The sequence below is a fragment of the Mobula birostris genome, chromosome 5 (assembly GCF_030028105.1).
Source record: "Mobula birostris isolate sMobBir1 chromosome 5, sMobBir1.hap1, whole genome shotgun sequence".
In the NCBI taxonomy this organism is placed as follows: Eukaryota; Metazoa; Chordata; class Chondrichthyes; order Myliobatiformes; family Myliobatidae; genus Mobula; species Mobula birostris.
In genome coordinates this window covers 110,023,574-110,047,483 of record NC_092374.1, presented here as the reverse complement: position 1 = coordinate 110,047,483, position 23,910 = coordinate 110,023,574, and the positions used below count along the sequence as shown (strand labels likewise).

At 41.4% G+C, this 23,910-nt stretch overlaps 1 protein-coding gene across 1 annotated transcript in view; it reads left to right on the top strand.

The window, feature by feature from the left end:
• Positions 1-23,910, top strand: part of LOC140198396 (contactin-associated protein-like 5) — a 1,159,251-nt gene that overhangs the window by 681,899 nt on the left and 453,442 nt on the right. The window contains exon 13 of the mRNA XM_072259489.1: positions 7,405-7,608. Within this exon, the coding sequence (XP_072115590.1) occupies positions 7,405-7,608 (204 nt within the window). The remainder of the gene's footprint in view (positions 1-7,404; positions 7,609-23,910) is intronic.

Below are 23,910 nucleotides of genomic sequence, written 5' to 3'. Positions count from 1 at the left end.
AAGATTCTAAATTAATCATTTACTGTACATCTTGCTGACAGAGTAGAAATGACAATAAACACAAGTACATCACGAACCCATAAATATATTAGGTCAAAATTATTTGGAAATGTATCACTTAAATGCCAGAAGAGGCAATAACTAAAGCAATTGTTAACAAGATACAACCCTTGCCAAATTAGATATTGATTAGTTCTTCTACTGTCCTCATTTATCATGCTCAGAGTGATAATTCAGTCATACTATGGGTTTATGCAATTAGCTCACACTAATTTCCTTGCCTTGTGGTTTTGATGGGGCATATTTTGGCCTGAGATATTCTGGCCTAGGTATTCCACTATTCTTCTGCCATGAAGATTTAATGCCTTTGCTCTAACATGGCTACAGATCAGCTACAGAGCACTTCGGCTGAATTTCATGGGAGTAGCCATACAACTGGTTTTCTGTGGAACTAGTGGGAACTTCAGGAGATCCATACAGATGGAGTCAGATAAACAGAATCAATTTACATGCTGCACTTGTTAGCAACTCTTTCCAGAGCAACTGGAACAAATCTTGGAATCATTCAAGTTATTGGGTAAAATAAAGCTATTTAAATAACTATTTCCATTCTCCCTCATAAAATTATTAATATCAAGAATCTGAATCAGAATCAGGTTTAATATCAATGGCATATGTCATGAAATTTGTTGTTTTGCAGCAGCATTACAATACAATACCTAATGATAACAAAAACCTCTAAAAGGTATTCTATATATGTGTGTGTGTGTGGGGGGGGGGGGTTGGGTTCCTGTAACTCCTCTTTCATGGTAGCAAAGAAAAGAGGGTGTGACCTGAATAATAGAGTCCTTAATGATAGATGCTGCCTTTTGGAGATATCCTCATATGCCTGGGAGACTAGTGCCCATGATGGAGCCCGCTGAGTTGACAACTTTTTCTGATCCTGTGCAGTGGCCTCCCTATGCCAGGCGGAAACTAGTTAGAATGTTCTCCACGGTACATCTGTAGAATTTATGAGTGTCTTTGGTGACATACCAAATCTCTTCAAACTCTTAATGAAATATAGCTGCTGCCATGCTTTCTTTGTAATAGCATCAGTATGTTGGGCCCAGAATAGATCCTCAGAGATGATGACACCCAGAAACTTAAAACTGCTCACCCTTTCCACTGCTGATCTCTCAATAAGGATTGGTCTGTGTTTCCTCCACTTCCCCTTCCTTAAGTCCACAATCAATTCCTTCATCCTACTGATGTTTAATGCAAGATTGTTCTTGTGACCCCAGTTGACCAGCTAATCTATGTGATCCCTCATCATCATCTGAAATTCTGCTAACAATAGTTGTGATCTTTATAGTTTTATAGATGGCATTTGAGTTGTGCCTAGCCACAGTCATGGTTGTAGAGAGAGCAAAGCAGAATTAATCACATATCCTTGAGGTGCACCAGTGTTGATTGTCAGTGAGAAGAAGAGATGTTATTTGCAATCTGCACTGATGATGGTCTCCCTGTGAGGAAGTCAAGGATCCAGTTGCAGAGGAATTTAGAGATGTCCAGGTTTTGGAGATTGTTGAAAGAGTGTATGATTGTGTTGAACACTGGGCTGTAATCAATAAACAGCAGTCTACTTAGGTATTGCTATTGTCCAGGTGGGTCAATAATCTCACTTTCCTATTCTCAGTTCTAAGCCATCAGGATTCAGGTGTTTTAAGTGGCTTGTCCATACTCTTTAAATGTGACAAGGTTTCTGTCTCCATGCTCTCAGTTTGTGACTTAAAGAATATGAACACGCCATCACACTCTGCGTAATAAAGTAATCCTCAGCTCAACTTTAATCCTTCTAAGAATAACCTTAAATCTGTTACCCTGAGTTATCGCTTTCCCATTATTTATGCATCCTGATTAAATTTCCCCTTAATCTTCAAGGCTCCAAAAGAAAATAAGTTTCTCGTATTAACTTTCTCCAATTCTGGTAACATCCTCCAAAATCTCCTCCCCGCAGTCCTTCCCCATTCTTTACTGTGCTACTACAAGTGAGGACAAGGACTTTGTGCCGTGGCTTAATGAATGTTTCAAACTAACCTAGTGTAATAGTCCTGCAATTGTCTTCCTATGCCTCTGCCATTCCGTGCCTTCTTCACGACCTTATCTACTTCAGAGATCTGTATACTCCAAGACCTCTTTCTTTGTCAAATTATCTTATCATTTATCATGGAACTATCTATGTTTGAAATCTGAGATTAAAGGAAAGGGTTGTCAACGTGAAATATTTGCTCTATTTCTCGGATCAGCTCACAATGTCTAACATTTAACACAGCAGCAAATGTGTGCACAACACTCAAGATTCAAGATTTATGATGAATGTAAAAGGGAAGGAAATGATTGTGCTGTGTATTAAAGAATAAATATTGGCCAGGACAATGGGAAATAATTTCCTGTTTTCCTGCAAGATTCCATCATGGTCTCTTTTACACCCACTTGGTACTATAAATTGCACATTGCACATTTAGATGGAGACATAACATAAAGATTTTCACTCCTCATGTATGTGAAGGATGTAAGAAATAAAGTCAAGACAAGTCAAGTGGGGAAACTGGTCTTTTTGTTGAACATTTTGATGATTGTGATAGCGTAGTAATACCTTACACCCTGTAGTGTCAGCCTTAATTTTGTGTTATCAGCTGATGGAAGAAAACGTGAGAGAAAAGCAGATTGAAATTAGGGAGCAAGGGAGAAGAAAAATAGTTGTAACCACGAATCTTTAAATCAGAATTTGGCCCACACATCTAAGAAAACGTGCTGGCATGGGAGCAAGACTCCAGAAGAGGTTTATGAGAATTATCTTGCTAATGATAGGGTTAATATATGAACAATGTTTAATGGCTCTGGGCCAGTTTGAGGGGGTCCTCACTGAAACCTATTAAATATTATAAAGCCTAATGGAGTGGACTTGGAGAGGACGTTTCCTGTAGCAGGGGAGTCTAGGACCAGAGGGCACAGCCTCAGCCTACAAAGACATCCTTTTGGAACAGAAATGAGGAGGAATTTCTTTTGCCAGAGGGTGGCAAATCTGTGGAATTAATTGCCACAGATGGCTTTGGAAGCCAAACCATTCGGTATATTTAAGGTGGATGTTGATAGGTTCTTGCCTAGTAAGGGTATCAAAAGTTATGTTGAAAAAACAGGAGAAATAGGGTTGAGAGGAAAAATAAGTCAGCCATGATGAAATGGTGATGTAGAGTGGATTGGCCTCATTCTGCTCCTATGACTTAAGGTCTGATGGTTGTAATTAATGGAAGAATGTCAATGAGCATGTCCCAAAGAATTCCGACAGAATAAACTCATATCCATCAAGGAAAGTACTTCTCAAAGCCTAAGATTCAAAATTTATTTTAATCAACAACGAAAGGTGAAGATAATTTGTAAATAGCCGATGAATATCTTCAACCCTGCACAGAGCTGTGAAAGAGCCATCCCTATTGGCCCAGGTTAGACATCAGATTGTGTATTATCCTGGGCTCAGTGAGGTAGATCGATAAATGTTAACTCTTGAGGTTAAAATATCTGTTAAATGTCAATTGTAAACAAGCATTAGGATTAATTTCTGCAGAGGTAGATTTTAAAGATACAAAACTGGTATAATGTGTACAGAATCCTAATGGGCTCACTACTGATCACATATTACAAAAATATAGTATATTAAAAAAGGTGCTTAGAACTGCCTGGGAGCATGATTTAAATATTTCCTTATCTGACGCGGTTTGGCATTCCAATTCTTAAGTTAGTTAACTCAGCCGCTTTATGTGCTCGCTACTGCCTTTTGCAGTTTAAGGTTGTACACAGGGCTCATATGTCTAAAAGTAAATTATTGCGGTTTTACCCTGACATTAGTCCCGTTTGTGATAAGTGTAAGGGTGGGGGGGGGGGGTGCAAAGCTTCTCTTATCCATATGTACTGGGCCTGTCCTAGTCTAGAGAAATTCTGGAGAGAAATTTTTTCAACTCTATCCCATATTCTTAATTGCCACTTAGAACCTAACCCTCTGATTGCTCTTTTTAGCACCTTGGGTGAAGTAGACCTGCTCTTGAGTCTGACTAAACGTTGAACATTATCTTTTGCCTCTCTCTTGGCTAGACGATTAGTTCTTCTTAGGTGGAGAGATTCTGCCCCACCCACTCATGCTCAATGGCTTAGTGATATCCTGTCCTGCTTAGACCTTGAAAAGATTCATTATTCACTTCTTAATTCGGACATAAAGTTTCATAAGGTCTGGGGACCTTTTCTTGAATACTTTCATAACTCCTCTTTAGATTAAGTTTATCCTTTTTTTTGCACTACAATCCCTTACTTTCAGCTTTTTTTCTGTAAGTTTTACGATCTTTTGTTGTGAATTATATTATAGTTTTGGTAGCCGTCATTATATTTTCTCTTCTTATATATATATTACAGCTCTGTTGGGGTTGAATGCTCCGATTAATTTTTCTTTTATACATAGAAATGGTTGGCCTGGGGTTTTATAGTGGGAAGGTGGGGAGGACACTGACTTGACTTTATATGATTTTATTTTGAGTGCTTTTTCCTTATTGTTATGAATTATATATTGGACACGTTTGCGTCCACACTGTATAAATCTCCATTTTGTTGATTTTTTTTGTTGTTGTATTGTAGAAACGCGTTAACAAATTAATAAAATTAATAAAAATAAAAGGAGGTGCTGAAAAGATTTGCAAGTATAATCAAGACTTTAGAGGTTCTATCCATCAGGATAATCTTAAGAAGATTGTGACTCTTTATTTTAAAATGTTAAAACTGAGTAGTTACATGACAGAGATCTTTAAAATTATGGATGGGATCCATGGGGAGAGTGCGGTTTGATGGTGTTTAAGGGTGGAGGAATGCAGTGGTGATTTCTTTTATGGGAGTCTCCAAAGCGATTGAATGTGTAATATTTAATATAAAATCCTGTGGGAATATTTTACCGTGCGTGTAGTGAAATAATGAAGTGTACCAAATAATGAAGTTAAAGTAAATGTACAGATGCTTCACCATCTGCCTGTTCTCCTTCAAATCATGTGCCACCCTGACTTGGCTATCCTGCCATTCCTTCACCATCTCTATGTCTATTACTCTGCCTTACCTACCAGCACTGTGGCAGTTCCTTCTGTAGGTGGACTACCATGGTCCAAGAAAGGAACCCACCAGCTCAAGAACAAGCAGGAACAAAAAGTGTTAGCCTTGCCAGCAAGGCAGAGAAACAAAGATAACTGTGAAAATAATGTAGAAAGTTTAGTTAGCATATAGGAAAGAAAGGAATAGGAAGCTAAAGTACAGTTCTGAAGCATCATATAGTTATACAGCTCAGAAACAGGCCTTACGGCCCAACTGGACCATGCTAACCAAGATTCCCATCTAAGTAACTGCCATAAGGCAGAGCTTGATAGGTTCTTGATTAGTCAGGGCATCAAAAGTTACAGGGAGAAGGAAGGAGAAGGAATGTGAGGGATAATAAATCAGCCATGACTGAATCATGTAGCAGACTTGAAGCATCAAATGGCCTAATTCTGCTCCTATATCTTATGGTCTTACTGTATTTGCTCACATTTGACCTATATCCCTCCAAACAGTTCCTATCCATATACCTGTCCAAGTACTTTTTCAAATGTTTTCAATGTACCTGCCTCAACTATTTCCTCTGGCAGCTCATTCCACAATGTAAATGTTGCCCCTCAGCTTCCTGTTAACTCGCTTGCCTCTCACTCTAAGTCTATGTCAAGGAGTTCCTGATTCTTCAGACCTGGTAAAGAGTGTGTGCATTCACCCTGTCTATGCCTGCTCATGATTTTATGCACCTTTATATCATGACTCCTCACTCTTCTCTCATCTGGTAGAAAAATGTCTAAAAACAAAGTTACGTAGTTAGAGGAAGTGAAGTTGGTGGAAACATAAGAGATAAGGTACCACAATGAACATACTGGTTCATTTGGCCTACTTGGGTGCTGTAGTGGCATAGTAGAGCAGTAGCCAGCACATCACATTACAGCACCAATAATCACTATTCGGGGTTCAATTCCCACCGCTACCCGTAAAACCTCTCCCCCAATGTCGCAGAAACAAAGAAGCTGGTTGTGGACTACTGGAAGAATGGAGACAGACTAGCCCCTGTTGACATCAATGGATCTGGGGTTGAGAGGGTGAACAGCTTTAAGTTGCTTGGCATAAACATCACTAAGGATCTCACGTGGCCTGTACATATCGGCTGTGTGGTGAAAAAGGCACAAAAGCACCTCTTTCACCTCAGACGGTGGAAGAAGTTTGGTATGAGCCCCAAAATCCTAAGAACTTTCTACAGGGGCACAATTAAGAGCATCCTGACTGGCTGCATCACTGCCTGGTATGGAAATTGTACCTCCCTTAATCGCAGGACTCTGCAGAGAGTGGTGTGGACAGCCCAGCACATCTGTAGTTGTGAACTTCCCACTATTCAGGACATTTATAAAGACAGGTGTGTAAAAAGGGCCTGAAGGATCATTGGAACCTGAGTCACCCCAACTACAAACTGTTCCAGCTGCTACCATCCGGGAAATGGTACTGCAGCATAAAAACCAGGACCAACAGGCTCCAGGACAGCTTCTTCCACCAGGCCATCAGACTGATTAATTCATGCTGACACAACTGTATTTCTATGTTATATTGACTGTCCTGTTGTACATACTATTTATTACAAATTACTATAAATTGCACATTGCACATTTAGATGGAGACGTCATGTAAAGATTTTTACTCCCCATGTATATGAAGGATGTAAGTAATAAAGTCAATTCAATTCAATAAAGAGTTTGTATGTTCTCCCTATGTTTCATCCTGGTGCTATGGTATCCTCCCATATTCCTAAGATTTAAGAGTTAAGGTTAGTATGTTGTGGGCATGCTATATTGGCACCGAAAGCATGGTGATGCCTGCTGGCTGCCCAGCATAATCTTCGCTGATTTGATTTGACTGAATTATCCACTTCACTCTATGATTTGATGTTTCTATGTACGTGTGACAAATAAAGCCAATCTTGAACTGAATTGAATGTCTCTGGACCTGAGAGACTGATATATGTTTTGCATTATCACAGTGCGGCATTTTGGGGAAAGAGTGACAAAGGTTGACTGTAGGAGAGTGGACTGTGGGCTGTGCTGAAGGCATGCATTATTCTCACTAATGAACCGAAAGCATTTGAAATGAATAAATGCCAGTTTAAATTCACCATGTAGCAGCTCAAATGGTAAATGTATAATTGTAATGACGACAGATTGGCGTTTGGGTAGAACAGCAATTGATTTTCCTGTTTAGCAGTCTTGTATCAGGATGTAGACTGAGCTGTAATATTCCATTAACATCTTGTACTCATTATTTTGACAGAGGATAGAACCTGGACCATAATTCAGCACAATAACATGAGGGAGACAAAATTGCAAGGTTCTCCCAAAGCCGACAGGCCTTACATCGCATCCTTCAACTACAGTGCCAGTATGGAGCAGCTGAAAACCATGATTAACAGTGTGGAACACTGCGAACAGGAAATTTCCTACCACTGTAAGAACTCTCGTCTCCTGAATACACCAGGTAGGTGTATCTGCCAATAATTATAACAGAGCCTTCAACAGAACATAATTGTGAAATGTGTTTTTATTTCCTTCTGTTGGCATGATGCAGAAATTACCATGAAACTGGCCTTTGACGATCATAGCTACTGTGAGAAGTAGTGCAATGGATTGGTCAATCTATATTTCCCATGCGTGAATAAGAGCAAAACGTATCCAAGATTTTCCATGGGTGTGAGAAAAGGTTAAGAAAGGAAGAAATTACATTGGATTTAAGGTTCAGAGACTGGCTGTGTGTGTGTGTGTGTGTGTGTATGAAATCAGGAGGGACAGAGATGGGGTGAATGCTCATCTTTTTCCCAGGATTGGGGAATCATAAACTAGATGCGCAGGATTAAGGTGAGGGGGGTAGGGGAGATTTAAAAGGAAGCTGAGGGACAACACTTTCACCCAGGAGGCTGCCCCTATATGGAACAGGCTGTCGGAGGAAGTGGTTGAGGCAGGTGCATTAACAACATCTAAAAGGTACTTGGACAGGTACATGAATAGGAAATGCTTAGGGGAATGTGGGCCAAAGCCATCAAAATATACTAGTTTAGATAAGAAACTTGGTCAACATGGGCCGGGTGGAGGGGGGGTGCAGAAGGACAAATTATATACTGTATGTAATTTAGTGATTCAGCACAGAGTAGGCGCTGCCCCACCAACTCGTGACAGACCTGATTAACCCTAGTCTAATCATGGGACAACTTACAATTGTAAAGAACATTAGAATTAAGAGCAGACCCCATCCTATGCTCTTTGAGTTTGTCCTCCCATTCATTACCAGTGTGTTTGATCTTCAATATCAGATCCATTTTCCAGACTTACTCCCATATTCCTTGATTCCCTTAATATCCTAAAATCAGCACAGCGTCTGAGCAGCTACAACCCACTGGGACAGAGGATCCTACAGACCCACCATCTTCCTGAGTGAAGGGTTTTCCAGTCCTAATTGGCCTAGTCCTTAATCTGAAATTGTTCAAAGTAAATTTATTATCAAAGTACATATACGTCACCATATACAACCCTGAGGTTTGTTCTCTTGTGGCACATACAGTAAATACAAGAAACACAATATAATCATTGAAAGACCACATCCAACAGGACTGACAAGCAACCAATGTGCAAAGGAAAACAAACTGAGCAAATACAAAAGATGAAAAAAATAAGAATAATAAATAAATTAGCAATAAATATTGAGAACATGAGATGAAGAGTCCTTGAAAGTGACTCCATACATTGTGGGAACAGTTCAGTGAAATTCAAGAGCCTGATGGTTCAGGGGTAATAACAGTTCCTAATGCTGGTCATGCAGATCCTGAGGCTCCTGTAACTTTTCCTGATGGCAGCATTGACGACGGATGCTCTTTGTAGATGTGCTCAATGGTGGGGTGGGCTTCACCTGTGATGGACTGGCTAATATCCACTACTTTTTGTAGGAATTCCATTCAAGGGCATTGATGTTTCCATAACTAGCTCTGATGCCACCACACATCTACAGATGTTTGTCAAAGTTTCAGATGTCATGCTGAATCCTTGTACTCTTTTAAACAAGTCGAGGTGCTGCCGTGCTTTCTTCGTAATTGCACCTATGTGCTGGACCCAGGGTAAATCCTCTGAAATAACACTGAAGAGTTCAACGATGTTGACCCTTTGGTCCCCTGATGAAGACTGGCTCATGGACCTGACATTGTCTGAGAGGTTGTTGTTATGACACCACTCATTTAGATTTTCAATCTTCCCTCTATATGCTGATTTGTCACCACCTTTGATTTGGCCAGTATCAGTGGCGTCATCAGCACCCTCCTGTATGGTAGTGAGACTTGGACCATCTACTCCAAGCGGGAGAGGAAAGTCAATAGTTTTCACCTGCGCAGCCTTCATCGCATCTTTGGCATGACCTGGAGAGACAAAGTCCCAAACTCTGAGGTCCTCTCCCACACTGGACTTCCCACAATGTTCACACTTTTAAGACAACGCAGACACGCTGGCTGGGCCACGTCCGTCGTATGAAGGATGGTAGACTGCCAAAGGACATCCTCTACGGAGAACCAGCAACAGGCAAGAGGAACATCGGTAGACCCCAGCTTCGCTTCAAGGACCTCTGCAAGCATGACATGAAAGCCTTAAAGATCAACACAGAGTGCTGGTCGGATACAGCAGCTGACCGCAACAAATGGCGAGGTACTGTTCAGCAACACCTAGAGCAAGGTGAAAGAGTGATCCTGAGTCAGTCTGAGGGCTAAATGGAGAATACAGTGGACAGCGGTCAACAATTTCACGACACCCTACACATGCAGCAACTGTGGCAGAGCCTGCCGTTCCAGGATCAGCCTCAATAGCCACAGTCGACGCTGCTCAACAAACCAGTGACTACATACACATGGCCGACTATGCACATACCCATGGCCGACTATGACCGACGGAGGCCACAAAGTGGCATCATCAGTATCAGCAAACTTAAATATGGCATTTGAGCTGAGCTTAACTGCACAGTCATAAGTACAAAGCGAGTAGAGCAGGGGGCTAAGCACACAGCCCTGTGATGCACCTGTGCTGACGGAGATCGTGGAGGAGATGTTCTTGACAATCTGATCTGATTGGGGCCTGCAAGTGAGGAAATTGTGAATCTGATTTACCAAGGAGGTATTGAGGCAAAGGTCTTCAAGCTAATTGATTCATTTTGAGGGGATGATTGTGTTGATTACTGATTTGTTGTCAATAAGGAGCATCCTTATGCACTCACCTTTCCTGTCCAGATATTCTGGAGTTGAGTGATGAGCCAATGAAGTGGCATCTTCTCAGACAGGCGTTGATATGTTTCATCACCAACCTCAACATCACTGTGGATAGTCACTGAGGCAGGTTACCACATTCTTCTTAGGCACCGGTATAATTGAAGCCTGCTTGAAGCACTTGGGTACCTCAGACTGCCGAAGTGAGAGGTTAAGGATCTCAGTGAGCCCATTGTGATCCCAGATCCTAGATTCCTCAGCAGGGGAAATATTTTGAAATGGAATTTGTTCATTGTTATCATTTATACTGAATTGATTGAAAATTTCATCCTTCACTGCTCAAAACTCCAGATTTTGTCCATTCACTTTCTCTTCAAGTATCAAATCAACCATTACTGGAACCAATCTGGTTACTCCTCATTAAGCTCATGCTATGGAAAATAAATTCTTTCCTTCGAGGGAAGAAAATCCAAACTGTATACTATATTCCAGTATAGTCTCACCATGTCCACATATAACTACAATAAGACATGTTTTCACAACACGCTAGAGGAACTCAGCAGGTCGGGCAGCATCCGTGGAAAAGATCAGTCGACATTTCGGGCCGGAACCCTTCGTCAGGACTGTAGGAGGAAGGGGCAGAGGCCCTATAAAGAAGGTGGGGGGAGGGTGGGAAGGAGAAGGCTGGTAGGTTCCAGCTGAAAAACCACCCACTATCTGCAGATTATTTTGTGTATAAGACATGTTTTGGTCTGTACTCAAAAACACAAGAGGCTCTGCAAATGATGGAAATTCAAATCAATACACAAAGTGCTAGAGGAACGTAGCAGGTCAGACACATTGATGGAAGGGAATAAAGTGTTGACATTTTGTCTGAGACCCTTTACTCACACCCTCGTCTATCAAAGGTTACAATACCATTTGCCTTCCTGATCACTTGCAACAAATGATTAGCAGTTTTCACTGATTTATGTATAAGGATACATAGATCCTTTTGACCATCAACATTTTGCAAGCTTTCACCAATAAAGAAAATTCAGTACTCTTCTGTTTCATGCCTTGAAGTTATTGACCTTGCGTTTTTCTTTTTTTTTGCATTACTCTGATTATTTATTTTCCTTGTTCCTTCAAAACCCCCTTTTCCCCTCCTCCATTCTCAAAATCCCACCTGGATTTGTATCATCACCTAATGTGGAAATATGTTATTTAGTCCATTCAGCTAAATTCAGCAGGTGCTGGAAATCCAGAGTAACACACACAAAATGCTGGAGGAACTCAGCAGGTCAGGCAGCATCAATGGAGGGAAATGAACAATTGCATTTCAGGCTTTGTTGTGTGCAGTTTTTCACTGATTCTATTGTGTTTCTTTGTACTTACCCACAAGGCAATAAATATCAAGCCAGTATATGATGACAGAAGTATTTTGGTAATACATTCAGTTTGACCCTTGAACTTTGAATAGGCAAGTGGACCAAATCCCTTTCCTCCGCAGAGTACGTTACATGCTTCTATGAAGTAGGGTAAGTTCAAATCACGTCTTCTGGAAAGATCTTAGTATCAGCATATCTTACATCAATGTAACTACACTTCAAAAAGTAATTCACCGGCTATAAAGCACTTTGTGAGATGAAAGGGCATGAAATAGATAAAAGTATTGCTTATTGAGGAGACTATATGGGGATGTTTATTTAATTACACTTGTTGAGCCAGTGCTGTATAACATGGGGAATAAATGCATCAATATCTCAAATGGATTGTATGAGCCAATGCACCAATTTTCAATTTAACCGCCCAATACAGAAATCATATTTAATTCTCATTGACAAGCAAAACATCCATGAAAGCGCTGAAAATCAGAAATATAGCAGAAAATGTTTGAGATCAGTCAATTTTTTTTCTCTCCACAAATCATATTTTATCAGTGCAGAGAAAAGACTGACTGGAGTTATATTTAGAGCAGTTTAGGGAAGATTAAGAAGAGGTGCTTGTGCTTATGAAGGGTTTAAACATAAGAAACAGAAGCAAGAATAAGCCAGCTTAATTGGCTCCTGTAATTTACCACCTGTGAGGGTAGATGGTAGGAGAATAATGGAGAATTATTGGGCACATGGGAGAGTATGGGTCCCTAGAACCCATTAGGGAACTGGCTTTTTGATTCCATAAGAATATTCTTCAAGTGTGATGAATAGCTTTGATAGACTACATCCATTTTGAATATAATAAGCTCCCACTAAGAGCGGGAAGACATGACTGGTCTCCAGCCTTAAAACACATACACCAATTGCCCAGTGTACTCACATTTACTTTTAATGAACTATATATTACAAGTTGACACATACCCTCACGTTCAATGAAAGGGAAATCTCACTCCACAGTGATTAAATTAATATGTCTTTTTTGATGCTGTTTGACAGAGCATTGTTGACCAGGGCAAACTCTTTGCCAGTAATGAGTGACTAAGAATTCTTAAATATCATATGTTGTACTGGTTACAAACATAGGCTCATCTTTTATTTAAAAGAACATTGAGCAAAATGGAGAATGCTATATATAAATAGAAGTTACTTTTATTTTAACATGGTAACCAGAGAGGGATGTGATCAATTGCTATTGAATTATAGCATGGATCCTCTAAATCATTTATTTCTTAATGCATTTCCTGGTTATATTTTTTAAAGTTAAGCTATCTGGTCAAAGATTTAAACTTAAGATCTTGACATTTAAATAAATCCATCAGATTTATGAACGGACAATGAACTCATGTACACCACTTCACTATTTTAATTTGCTCTCATTGTGCAAACTTAGTTAATTTAATTCATATTCATATTTGAATAGTAATTTATGAGTTTTTAAGATATGTACTGTACTTTACAAATTTCACGACATTTGCCATTGATATTAGATCAAATCAGAAGATTTGGAGGCGATGTTTAACTTTATTTCCTGAGAAGTGAAATTGTGTTGTTACTAAAGAATGGGAAGATGAGGAATTCATTTAGTTTTAATAAAGTAACCCCTCCTAAATTAGACCCAAGTGTGTTGTTCAAAGTCAAATACAGACATCAAAGGTACACATATATTGCTGCAGTACTGTAATGCTGAGATTCAAATGGACTGATTTCCTGCAATCCAAAAGTGCTGAAGCTTGCTTTCTGCAGAACCAGGGCTTCTGACAGTTTCCCTGAAGATTTCTCTTTGATCAAAAGGATTCCTATTTCTTCCTTCCCACCAAACTCAAAAAATGTCTCTGTTGATGCTGTTAAAGTTCAAAGTTCAAAGTAAATTTATTATCAAAGTGCATATATATCACCATATATGACTTCTCTAGATGTGTAGTGGAGAGTATATTGACTGATTGCATCACAGTCTGGTATGGATACACCATTTCCCTTGAATGGAAAATCCTACAAAGAGTTGTGGACACAGCCCAGTTCATCAGGATAAAACCTTCCCCTCCTTTGAGCATATATGCACAGAGTTGCAGGAAAGCAGCACCAATTTTCACGAACCTCACTATCCAGACTAGGCTCTCTTCTCACTGCTGCCATCAGGATGAATGTAGAGAAGCCTCAGGACCAACACCACCAGGTGCAGGAACAGTTACTACCCCTCAGCTATCAGGCTCTTGAAGCAGAGGGGATAGCTTCACTCAACTTCATGCACCCCATCACGGAACTGTTCCCACAACCCATGGACTCACTTTCAAAGTCTCATCATCTCCTGTTCTTAACCTATTGTTTATTTATTTATTATTATTATTACTGTTTTTCTTTTGTACTTGCACAGTTTCTCATCTTTTGCACATTGCCCGTCCTTTTGGGTGTGGTCTTTAATTGACTTTATTGTATTTCCTGGTTTTATTGAGTGTGCCCACAAGAAAATGTACCTTAGGTTTGTACATGGTGGCATAAATGTACACTGTTAATAAATTTATTTTGAACTTAGAACTTTTACCTTTGAAGCACCCGATGGTTGATGGGTAATTACTGTTCGCGAACCTGGTAACTTGAGTCCTAAGGCTCTTGTACCTTCTTTCTGATAGCAGCAGTGAGAAGAGAGTATGACCTGGATCGTGGGGGTCCTTGATGATGGATGCTGTTTTCCTGTTACAACACCCTGTGTAGATGTGCTCAATGATGGGGAGGGCTTTACATGTGAATGAATGGGCTGTATCCACTACTTTTCATAAGCCTTTCCATATAAGGGCATTAGTGTTTCATGTAACTGCTTTAAAAATGCAGATCTTTCTTTAGAAAATGTTAAGCATGACAGCACAAAACATAAGATCAATCTTCAAAGTCGCTGAAGATTATGAAAAGGAACGAAATCACTCTGGCTTGGACTGAAAGACCTTTATTTCTATCTATGTTGCAGAACTGCAGAATCAAGAATGTAACATGCAAGTGGAAGCAATTGGGCTTGTATCCAACAATAGATGTATTTAATTTACACCTACTTCCCAACTTTTAGTTCATAGCTGGTACATTTTCAAAACGATAATGGTTTCTGCTGTTTTTGCAGTGGATGTAGATTTAATTTGCTTAAACCATGTCCTTTTTAAAACAGCAGATTTAATTAATGGAATTCTATTTTAATTACTCATCAAATTCCATATTATCCATTTAACACAGGAAGCAGAGAACAATTTTCACATCTTGGAGTTAAATATTAAGTTTTTGCCTACTAAAGTGTCTGAGCGAATATTTGCAATAATTGGTTACAGATTCAAGTGATGCTGTTAAACAAAACATTAGAACAAAAGAAAGAGAAGGCATTCAGCTTTTTTTGTCTGCTTCATGATTTAACAAGTTAGTGGCTGTAATGGAATCAAAGCAGATTTTGGTGATTCAGATCATGACCTTAGATCAGATCTTTCTCGCACTAACCCCATATCCCTTTACTGGGGCGCCACGGGTGTGTAGCGTGACGCTAATACAGCTAGGGACATTGGAGTTCAGAGTTTAATCCTGGTGTCATCTGTAAGGAGTTTGTATGTTCCTTCATGTGAGCTCGTGGAGTTGCTCTGGGTTCTCCCAGTTTCTTCCACAGTTCAAGGAAGTACCAGTTTGTAGTTAACCAGTGATGGTAAGTTGTCCTGTGATTAGGCTAGTGTTAAATAGGTGGGTTTACGGGCAGTGTGGCTCGTTGGGCTAGAAGGCCTATTTCGCGCTCAATCTCTTAAATAATAAGATAAATAAATGTCTAAAAATCTATCAGTTTCGTTTGACTTTCGAATTAGTCAGCATGTAGGAATTTTGAAAAGGGACTTGTTAGGTTGTCCACAGAGAAAACACTAGCATGTTTTTGATCATACACAGTGGAAGACATTGTTAATTGGTTATAGTCCTACAGAAGTCCTAATGTCATTGATGGGCAGTTTAATTGCAGAGACCTTCAATCTCAAGCATTGGCTGTAATGATCAAAGGCATACAGTCAGAGAGCAATCAGTCAGTCAGTGGGTGCCATCCCGAATCCGGGGTTGGCAGCTATGCACTTCCACCTTCTTCAATCTTGCGACAGCACCGAGTACAGCCTCTCCTCCAGTTTGTTCTCGTTAGCCGCCTTGGCATCGACCGCTGGTGCCCCCGCCAAGCTCGAGCCCGAGGCCATGACGGCCTCCAGCTGCGGCCACTTCTTCAAGCTTGGCTATTCCTTAGGCGGAGGCCTTGGGCAGGTCCAGGCACACGGTGCAGCACCCAAGTTCATCATGTCTCTTCTAACTAGGTGCATAGCATACGATTCGTAGATTCGTGGTGAGGCTTTAATCTCTTCCACGGAAGATGGCCGTTGGCTCACGAGGAGCTCATCCACCCTTTGTCAGGTCTTGTTTTTTCTAATCCTGCTGGGTATCCACACACCCTCCTCACCAGACTAAGACAGGTGGGGGAGCCGACCCAAGTCGCCGACCACTCAACCATGGCCCCTGGCCGAGCTCAATATGGCACTGATAAAGCCCTTTGGTCCAACCAATCCATGCCAATAATTATGCCCACCCAGCTAGTCTTGTGTTCAGTCTATGTTCTTCCGAGCCCTGTGCCTCCATGTATCTGTCCAAATGCTTCTTAAATGACACTACTGTACCTGCCTTAACCACTTCCTCTAGCAGCTGGTTCTATAGAATCATCACCCCTCTGTGTGAAAGAGTTGCCCCTCAGGTCTCTTTTAAATCTTTCCTCACTCACCCTAAACCTAGCTTTGAACTCCCCAACCCTGAAGAAAAGATTATTGCCATCCACCTTATCCATGCCTTGTATAATTTTAAACACCTCTTCTAATCTGGTTCGGAGAAATGTTGTCTCATTTCTATAAACATTATATAAGACAAAAAGACATAGGAGCAGAATTAGGACATTTGGCCCATTGAGTCTGCTCCGCCATTCAATCATGGCTGATTCTTTTTTTCCCTTCCCCAGTCCCACTCCCCAGCTTTCTCCCTGTAACCTTTGATGCCACGTCCAATCAAGAACCTATCAATCTCTGCCTTAAATGCACCTAACGACCTGGTCTCCACAGCTGCCTGTGGTAACAAATTCCATGAACTCACCACTCTCTGATGAATGAAGTTTCTCCGCATCTCTGTTTTAAATGGACACCTCTCTATCCCGAGGTAATGCCCTCTTGTCTTAGACTCCGCCACCATGGGAAACATCCTTTCCACATCTACTCTGTCTAGGCCTTTCGACATTTGAAAGGTTTCAATGAGATTCACCTCTCATCCTTCTAAATTCCAGTGATTACAGATCCAGAGGTATCAAACGTTCCTCGTATGATAACCCTTTCATTCCTGAAATCATCTTTATGAACCTCCTCTGGACCCTCTCCATTGCCAGCACATCTTTTCTTAAATGAGTAGTCCAAAACTGTTCACAATATTCAAGGTGAGGCCTCACCAGTGCCATAGAAAGTCTCAGCATCACTTCCCTGCTCTCGTATTAAAGACTTCTTGAAATGAATGCTAATATTCCATTTGCGTTCCTCACTACCTGACTCAACCTGCTAGTTAACCTTTAGGGTGTGCTGCACAAGGACTCCCAAATCCCTTTGCATCACAGATTTTTGGATTTTCTCCCCATTTAGAAAATAGTCTGCACATTTATTTCAACTACCAACATGCATGACCATGCATTTGCCAACATTGTATTTCATTTGTCACTTTCCCAATTCATTTTCCCATTCTCCTAATCTGTATAAGTCCTTCTGCAGCCTATCTATTTCCTCAACACTACCTGCCCCTCCACCAATCTTTGCATCATCTTCAAACTTGGCAACGAAGCCATCTATTCCATCATCTAAATCATTTATAAATAGCATAAAAAGAAGTGGTCCCGACAGTGACCACTGTGGAACACCACTTGTCACTGGCAGCCAATCAGAAAAGGATCCTTTTATTCCCGCTCGCTGCCGCCTACCAATCAGCCAATGCTCTAACCATGCCACTATATAGTTATATACGTTATATACCTGTACATAGTTAAATGACAATAAACTTGACTTGACTTGATATGATCTCCCTTCATTCTCTTAAGTTCCAAGAAATAAAGACCCAGCCCGGCAACACGGTGCTCTGATTGGTAAAGGCCAGAATGCTAAATGCCTTCTTCACCACCCTGTCCTCTTTGGCCATTTTCAGCGCATTCTGCACTTGTATTCCCAACTCCCTCTGTTCCAAAACACTCATTATTGCCCTGCTATTTGCTGTACAAGTTCTATCCTGGTCTGAATATCCACAATGCATCACCTCATACTTAATAAGTTGAAATCCCTTTGCCTTTCCTCAGCCCATCTCCCTGACCGATCAAGATCTTCATTCTGAAAGATGTGCTGAAGTTGTAATAGTACTGTTGCCCATGCATTTCAAACAAGAAATTTAGTACTTTTCTATGCCTTTATATATTTAAATTGACTTGACTAAATTTTAATTGCCTGTGACATTCAAAAATAGTTCAAAGGCATTGATAAAGCAAAGAACAGTCAAAGTTCTCAGGACAGTCCGGGGACAGAAAGCATTCAAAAATTACAGGATATGGTTGCATAGTGACCTTAGTGAGAATGAAATATTTCAGAATACTGAATTTTTCAAAGAAATCAGAAAAAAATGGAATAGGAGGGACTGGCCCTGGTGTGTGAAGAAAGGGAGGAAGGTAGTAGACAGCAAAGATCTTAGCTCAGTAGAATCATGGAATCATGCAGCACAAAACAGGCCCTTTGACCTGACTGGCCCATGCTAACCAGGATACCCCATCCAAGCTTGTCCCATTTGCCATATATGGGCCATAACCTTCTCAGGACATGCCAGTCTATGGCCTCTTCTGCATGTTTAGGGTAAATTAATCAACAAAATTAGCATTAAATTAAAGACAGGACCTGGAGAAACATACACCATGAATGGCAGGGTCCCAGGGAGTTCTGAGGAGCTAAATGAATTTGGGGTACAAGTTCACAGATTCCTAAAAGTTGTAGCACTGACAGATAAAGTGGTGAATCAGAATCAGATTCAGGTTCAAAATCAGAATCAGGTTTAATATCACTGGCATATGTCATGAAATCTGATGTTTTGTGATAGCAGTACATTGTAAACAATAATAATAAAAACTATAAATTACAATAAGTACAGTAAAAAAAAAAGAAAATTAAACTAAAGTAGTAATGCAAAAAGAGCAGTAAAATACTGAGGTAGTTTTCATGGGTTCATTGACAATTCAGAAATCTGATGGCAGAGGAGAAGAAGCTGTTGCTGAAATGTGTCTTCAGGCTCCTGTACCTCCTCCTTGATGGTAGCAATGCAAAGAGGGGATGCCCTGGGTGAAGAGGGCCTATGAGATCATGAGCATTAGTTGAGGCATAGATTATAAGAGAGTTCGGGTCATGATACAACATGTGTGTGTCACCACACTTCCAACACCAATGTATCATGCCTTCAACTCACTAACCCTTACTGCAAATCTTTGGAATGTGGGAGGAAACTGGAGCACCCCGAGGAAACCCACATGGTAACAGGGAAAATGTACAAAGTCCTTACAGGCAGCTGCATAAATTGAAACCCCATCTCTGGCACTGTAACACATTCCACTAACTGCTATGCTACCTAACTCTATGGTAGTATTAACTGCTATCAGGGTTAGTACGACATTAAGGCCTGTCCAGTTGTGCATTTTTCTCAAAGTTTAAAATAAATTTTTTATCAAAATGTTTATTTGTCACCATATATGACCCTGACATTCATTCACTTGCAGACATTTATGGTAGAACAAATAAATACAGTTGGAGAGTGAGAAGTGGTGAAGAGATGACTGCTAGGCTGATTCAGTGTGCTGTGTGCACCATGTGGGAAGTCAGGGACACTGATAGTGCCTCTGGCTCCTACACCGGTGGAAAATGTGGCCAGTTTCAGCTTCTGAGGGCCGTGTTGCAGCACTGGAGAGGCAACTGGATGACCTTAGGTTCATCTGGGAAAACGATAGTTTTCTGGACAGGACCTACAGTGAGGTCGTTACACCGAGGATACCCGAGGGGGGGGGGCGACGATGAGCAAGGAAAGGATGCTTGAAGTACAGGAGACCCTGGGGGATGTGCCTCTCGTAAACAGGTTCACCCTCTTGGAAGCTGTTGGGACAGAAGATGATGCCAGCCTGAGAGGTGATCAGGTCTGCGAGTCAACAATTGGCGCTGAAGCAAAGCCGAGGAGACAAGACGTCAGGCAGAGCCGTGGTAGTAGGGGGCTCCATAGTGAGAGGTACAGAAAGGGGTTTCTGTGGCAACAGGCGAGATTTAAGGATGGCGTGTTGCCTCCCTGGTGCCGGGATCCAGGATGTCACGGACCGATTGCAGGGAATCCTCAAGAGTGAAGGTGAACATCCGGAAGTGGTGGTACATGTCAGCACAGATGACGTGGGGAAGAAGAGGAAAGAGATTCTACAGCGTGACTTCAGAGAACTCGGAAGAAGGCTGAAAAGCAGGACTTCCAGGTTGGTTATCTCCGGTTTGCTTCCAGTTCCTCATGCTGGAGTGGGCAAGAACAGGGAAGATAATGGATCTGAATGTGTGGCTCAGGAACTGGTGCAGGAAGCAAGGATTTACATTCTTGGACCATTGGGGTATGTTTCGGGGTAAGGATGAATTGTACAAAAGGGACAGGTTGCACCTTAATAAGTGGGGCACCAGCATTCTGGCAGGCAGGTTTGCCTCTGCAACACGGGTGTGTTCAAACTAAGTAGTGGGGGGGAGGGGGCGAACTGGAAATATAAGGATGGAGATAAAGGGAAAGTGAGAATAAGAAAAGTTAAGAAAGACAACAGAATCAACAGAGCAGAAAGCTCAAGAAGGGATCGTACAGTACGGCCAAGTGAAATAGTAATTGATATGGGAGGTGAGGGGAATAATGAATTAAAATTATTATATACGAATGCACGGAGTATAAGAAATAAAGTGGATGAGCTTGAGGCACAGCTGGAAATTGGTAAGTATGATGTTGTGGGAATAACAGAGACATGGCTTCATAGCGGACAGGGCCTGGGAAATGAATATTCAAGGGTGTACGTCCTATCAAAAGGACAGACTGATGGGCAGAGGGGGTGGGGTGGCTCTGTTGGTGAGGAATGATATTTATTTCCTTGCGAGGGGGGGCATAGAATCAGGAGACGTAGAGTCAGTATGGATAGAACTGAGAAATTCTAAGGGTAGAAAGACCCTAACGGGAGTTATCTACAGGCCCCCAAACAGTAGTCTGGATGTAGGGTGTCAGTTGAATCAACAGTTAAAGTTGGCATGTCGCAAAGGTAATGCTACAGTTGTTATGGGGAATTTCAACATGCAGGTAGACTAGAGGAATCAGGTTGGTACTGGACCCCAAGAAAGGGAGTTTGTGGAGTCCCTCCGAGATGGATTCTTAGGACAGCTTGTACTGGAGCCTACCAGAGAGAACGTAATTCTAGATTGAGTGTTGTGCAATGTACCGGATTTGATCAGGGACCTCGAGGTAAAGGAGCCATTAGGAGGTAGCGACCATAATATGGTAAGTTTTAATCTACAATTTGAGAGGGAGAAGGGAAACTCGGAAGTGTCAGTATTACAGTTGAACAAAGGGAACTATGGTGCTATGAGGGAGGAGCTGGCTAAAGCTCAATGGAACAATACCCTAGCAGGGATGACAGTGGAACAGCAATGGCAAGCGTTTCTGGGAATAAAGCGGAAGGTGCAGGATCAGTTCATTCCAAAGAGGAAGAAAGATCCTAAGGGGAGTAAGGGGAGACCCTGGCTGACAAGGGAAGTAATGGACAGTATAAAAATAAAAGAGAAGAAGTATAACATAGCAAAGACGAGTGGGAAGCTGGAGGATTGGGAAACTTTTAAAGAGCAACAGAAGGTAACTAAAAAGGCAATACGTGCAGAAAAAATGAGGTACGAAGGTAAACTAGCCAAGAATATAAAGGAGGATAGTAAAAGCTTCTTTAGGTATGTGAAAAGGGAAAAAATAGTTAAGACCAAAATTGGGTCCTTGAAGACAAACGGGTGAACTTATTATGGGGGACAAGGAAATGGCAGATGAGTTGAACAGGTACTTTGGATCTGTCTTCACTAGGGAAGACACAAACAATCTCCCAGATATAATAGTGGCCAAAGGACCTAGGGTAATGGATGAACTGAAGGAAATTTATATTAGGCAGGAAATGGTGTTGGATAGACTGTTGGGTCTGAAGGCTGATAAGTCCCCGGGACCTTATGGTCTGCATCCCAGGGTACTTAAGGAGGTGGCTTTAGAAATTGTGGACGCATTGGTAATCGTTTTCCAATGTTCTATAGATTCAGGATCAGTTCCCGTGGATTGGAGGGTGGCTAATGTTGTCCCTCTCTTCGAGAAAGGAAGAAGAGAGAAAACAGGGAATTATAGACCGGTTAGCCTGACATCAGTGGTGGGAAAGATGCTGGAGTCAATTAGAAAAGATGAAATTACGACACATCTGGATAGCAGTAACAGGATCGGTCCAAGTCAGCATGGATTTACGAAGGGGAAATCATGCTTGACTAATCTTCTGGAATTTTCTGAGGATGTAACTATGAAAATGGACAAGGGAGAGCCAGTGGATGTAGTGTACCTAGACTTTCAGAAAGCCTTTGATAAAGTCCGAGATAGGAGATTAGTGGGCAAAATTAGGGCACATGGTATTGGGGGCAGAGTACTGACATGGATTGAAAATTGGCTGGCTGACAGAAAACAAAGAGTAGCAATTAATGGGTCCCTTTCGGAATGGCAGGCGGTGACCAGTGGGGTTCCGCAGGGTTCAGTGCTGGGACTGCAGCTGTTTACAATATATATTAATGATTTAGATTAGAGAATTAAAAGTAACATTAGCAAATTTGTCGATGACACAAAGCTGGGTGGCAGTGTGAAATGTGAGGAGGATGTTATGAGAATACAGGATGACTTGGACAGGCTGGGTGAGTGGGCAGATGCATGGCAGATGCAGTTTAATGTGGATAAATGTGAGGTTATCCACTTTGGTAGCAAGAACAGGAAGGCAGATTACTATCTGAATGGTGTCAAGTTAGGAAAAGGGGAAGTACAACGAGATCTAGGTGTCCTTGTTCATCAGTCACTGAAAGCAAGCATGCAAGTACAGCAGGCTGTGAAGAAGGCTAATGGCATGCTGGCCTTCATAACAAGGGGGATTGAGTATAAGAGCAAAGAGGTCCTTCTGCAGCTGTACAGGGCCCTGGTGAGACCACACCTGGAGTACTGTGTGCAGTTTTGGTCTCCAAATTTGAGGAAGGACATTCTTGCTATTGAGGGAGTGCAGCGTAGGTTCACAAGGTTAATTCCCGGGATGGCGGGACTGTCATATGTCGAAAGATTAGAGCGACTGGGCTTGTATACTCTGGAATTTAGAAGACTGAGAAGGGATCTTATTGAAACATATAAGATTATTAAGGGATTGAACACGCTGGAGGCAGAAAGCATGTTCCTGCTGATGGGTGAGTCCAGAACCAGAGACCAGAGTTTAAGAATAAGGGGTAAGCCATTTAGAACAGAGTTGAGGAAAAACTTTTTCACCCAGAGAGTTGATGGATATATGGAATGCTCTGCCCCAGAAGGCTGTGGAGACCAAGTCTCTGGATGCTTTCAAGAAAGAGATGGATGCAGTCCTTAAAGATAGTGGAATTAAAGATTATGGGGATAAGGCAGGAACTGGATACTGATTTTGGATGATCAGCCATGATCACAATGAATGGTGGTGCTGGCTCAAAGGGCCGAATAGCCTACTCCTGCACCTATTGTCTTTTGTCTATAAATACAATAGAATAAATGAAAATCTACACATAAGCACAGACTGAGAAGCAACCAATGTGCAAAGGAAGACTCACTGTTAAAAATAAATAAATAAGTACAGGCATGCATACATATATAAATAAAATTGAAAATGTGAGTTGTAGAGTCCCTGAAAGTGAGTCCATAGGTGGTAGAATCGGTTCAGTGTTGGGGTAAGTGAAGCTATCCATGCTGGCACAGGAACCCAATGGTTGAAGGGTAATAACTGTTCCTGAACCT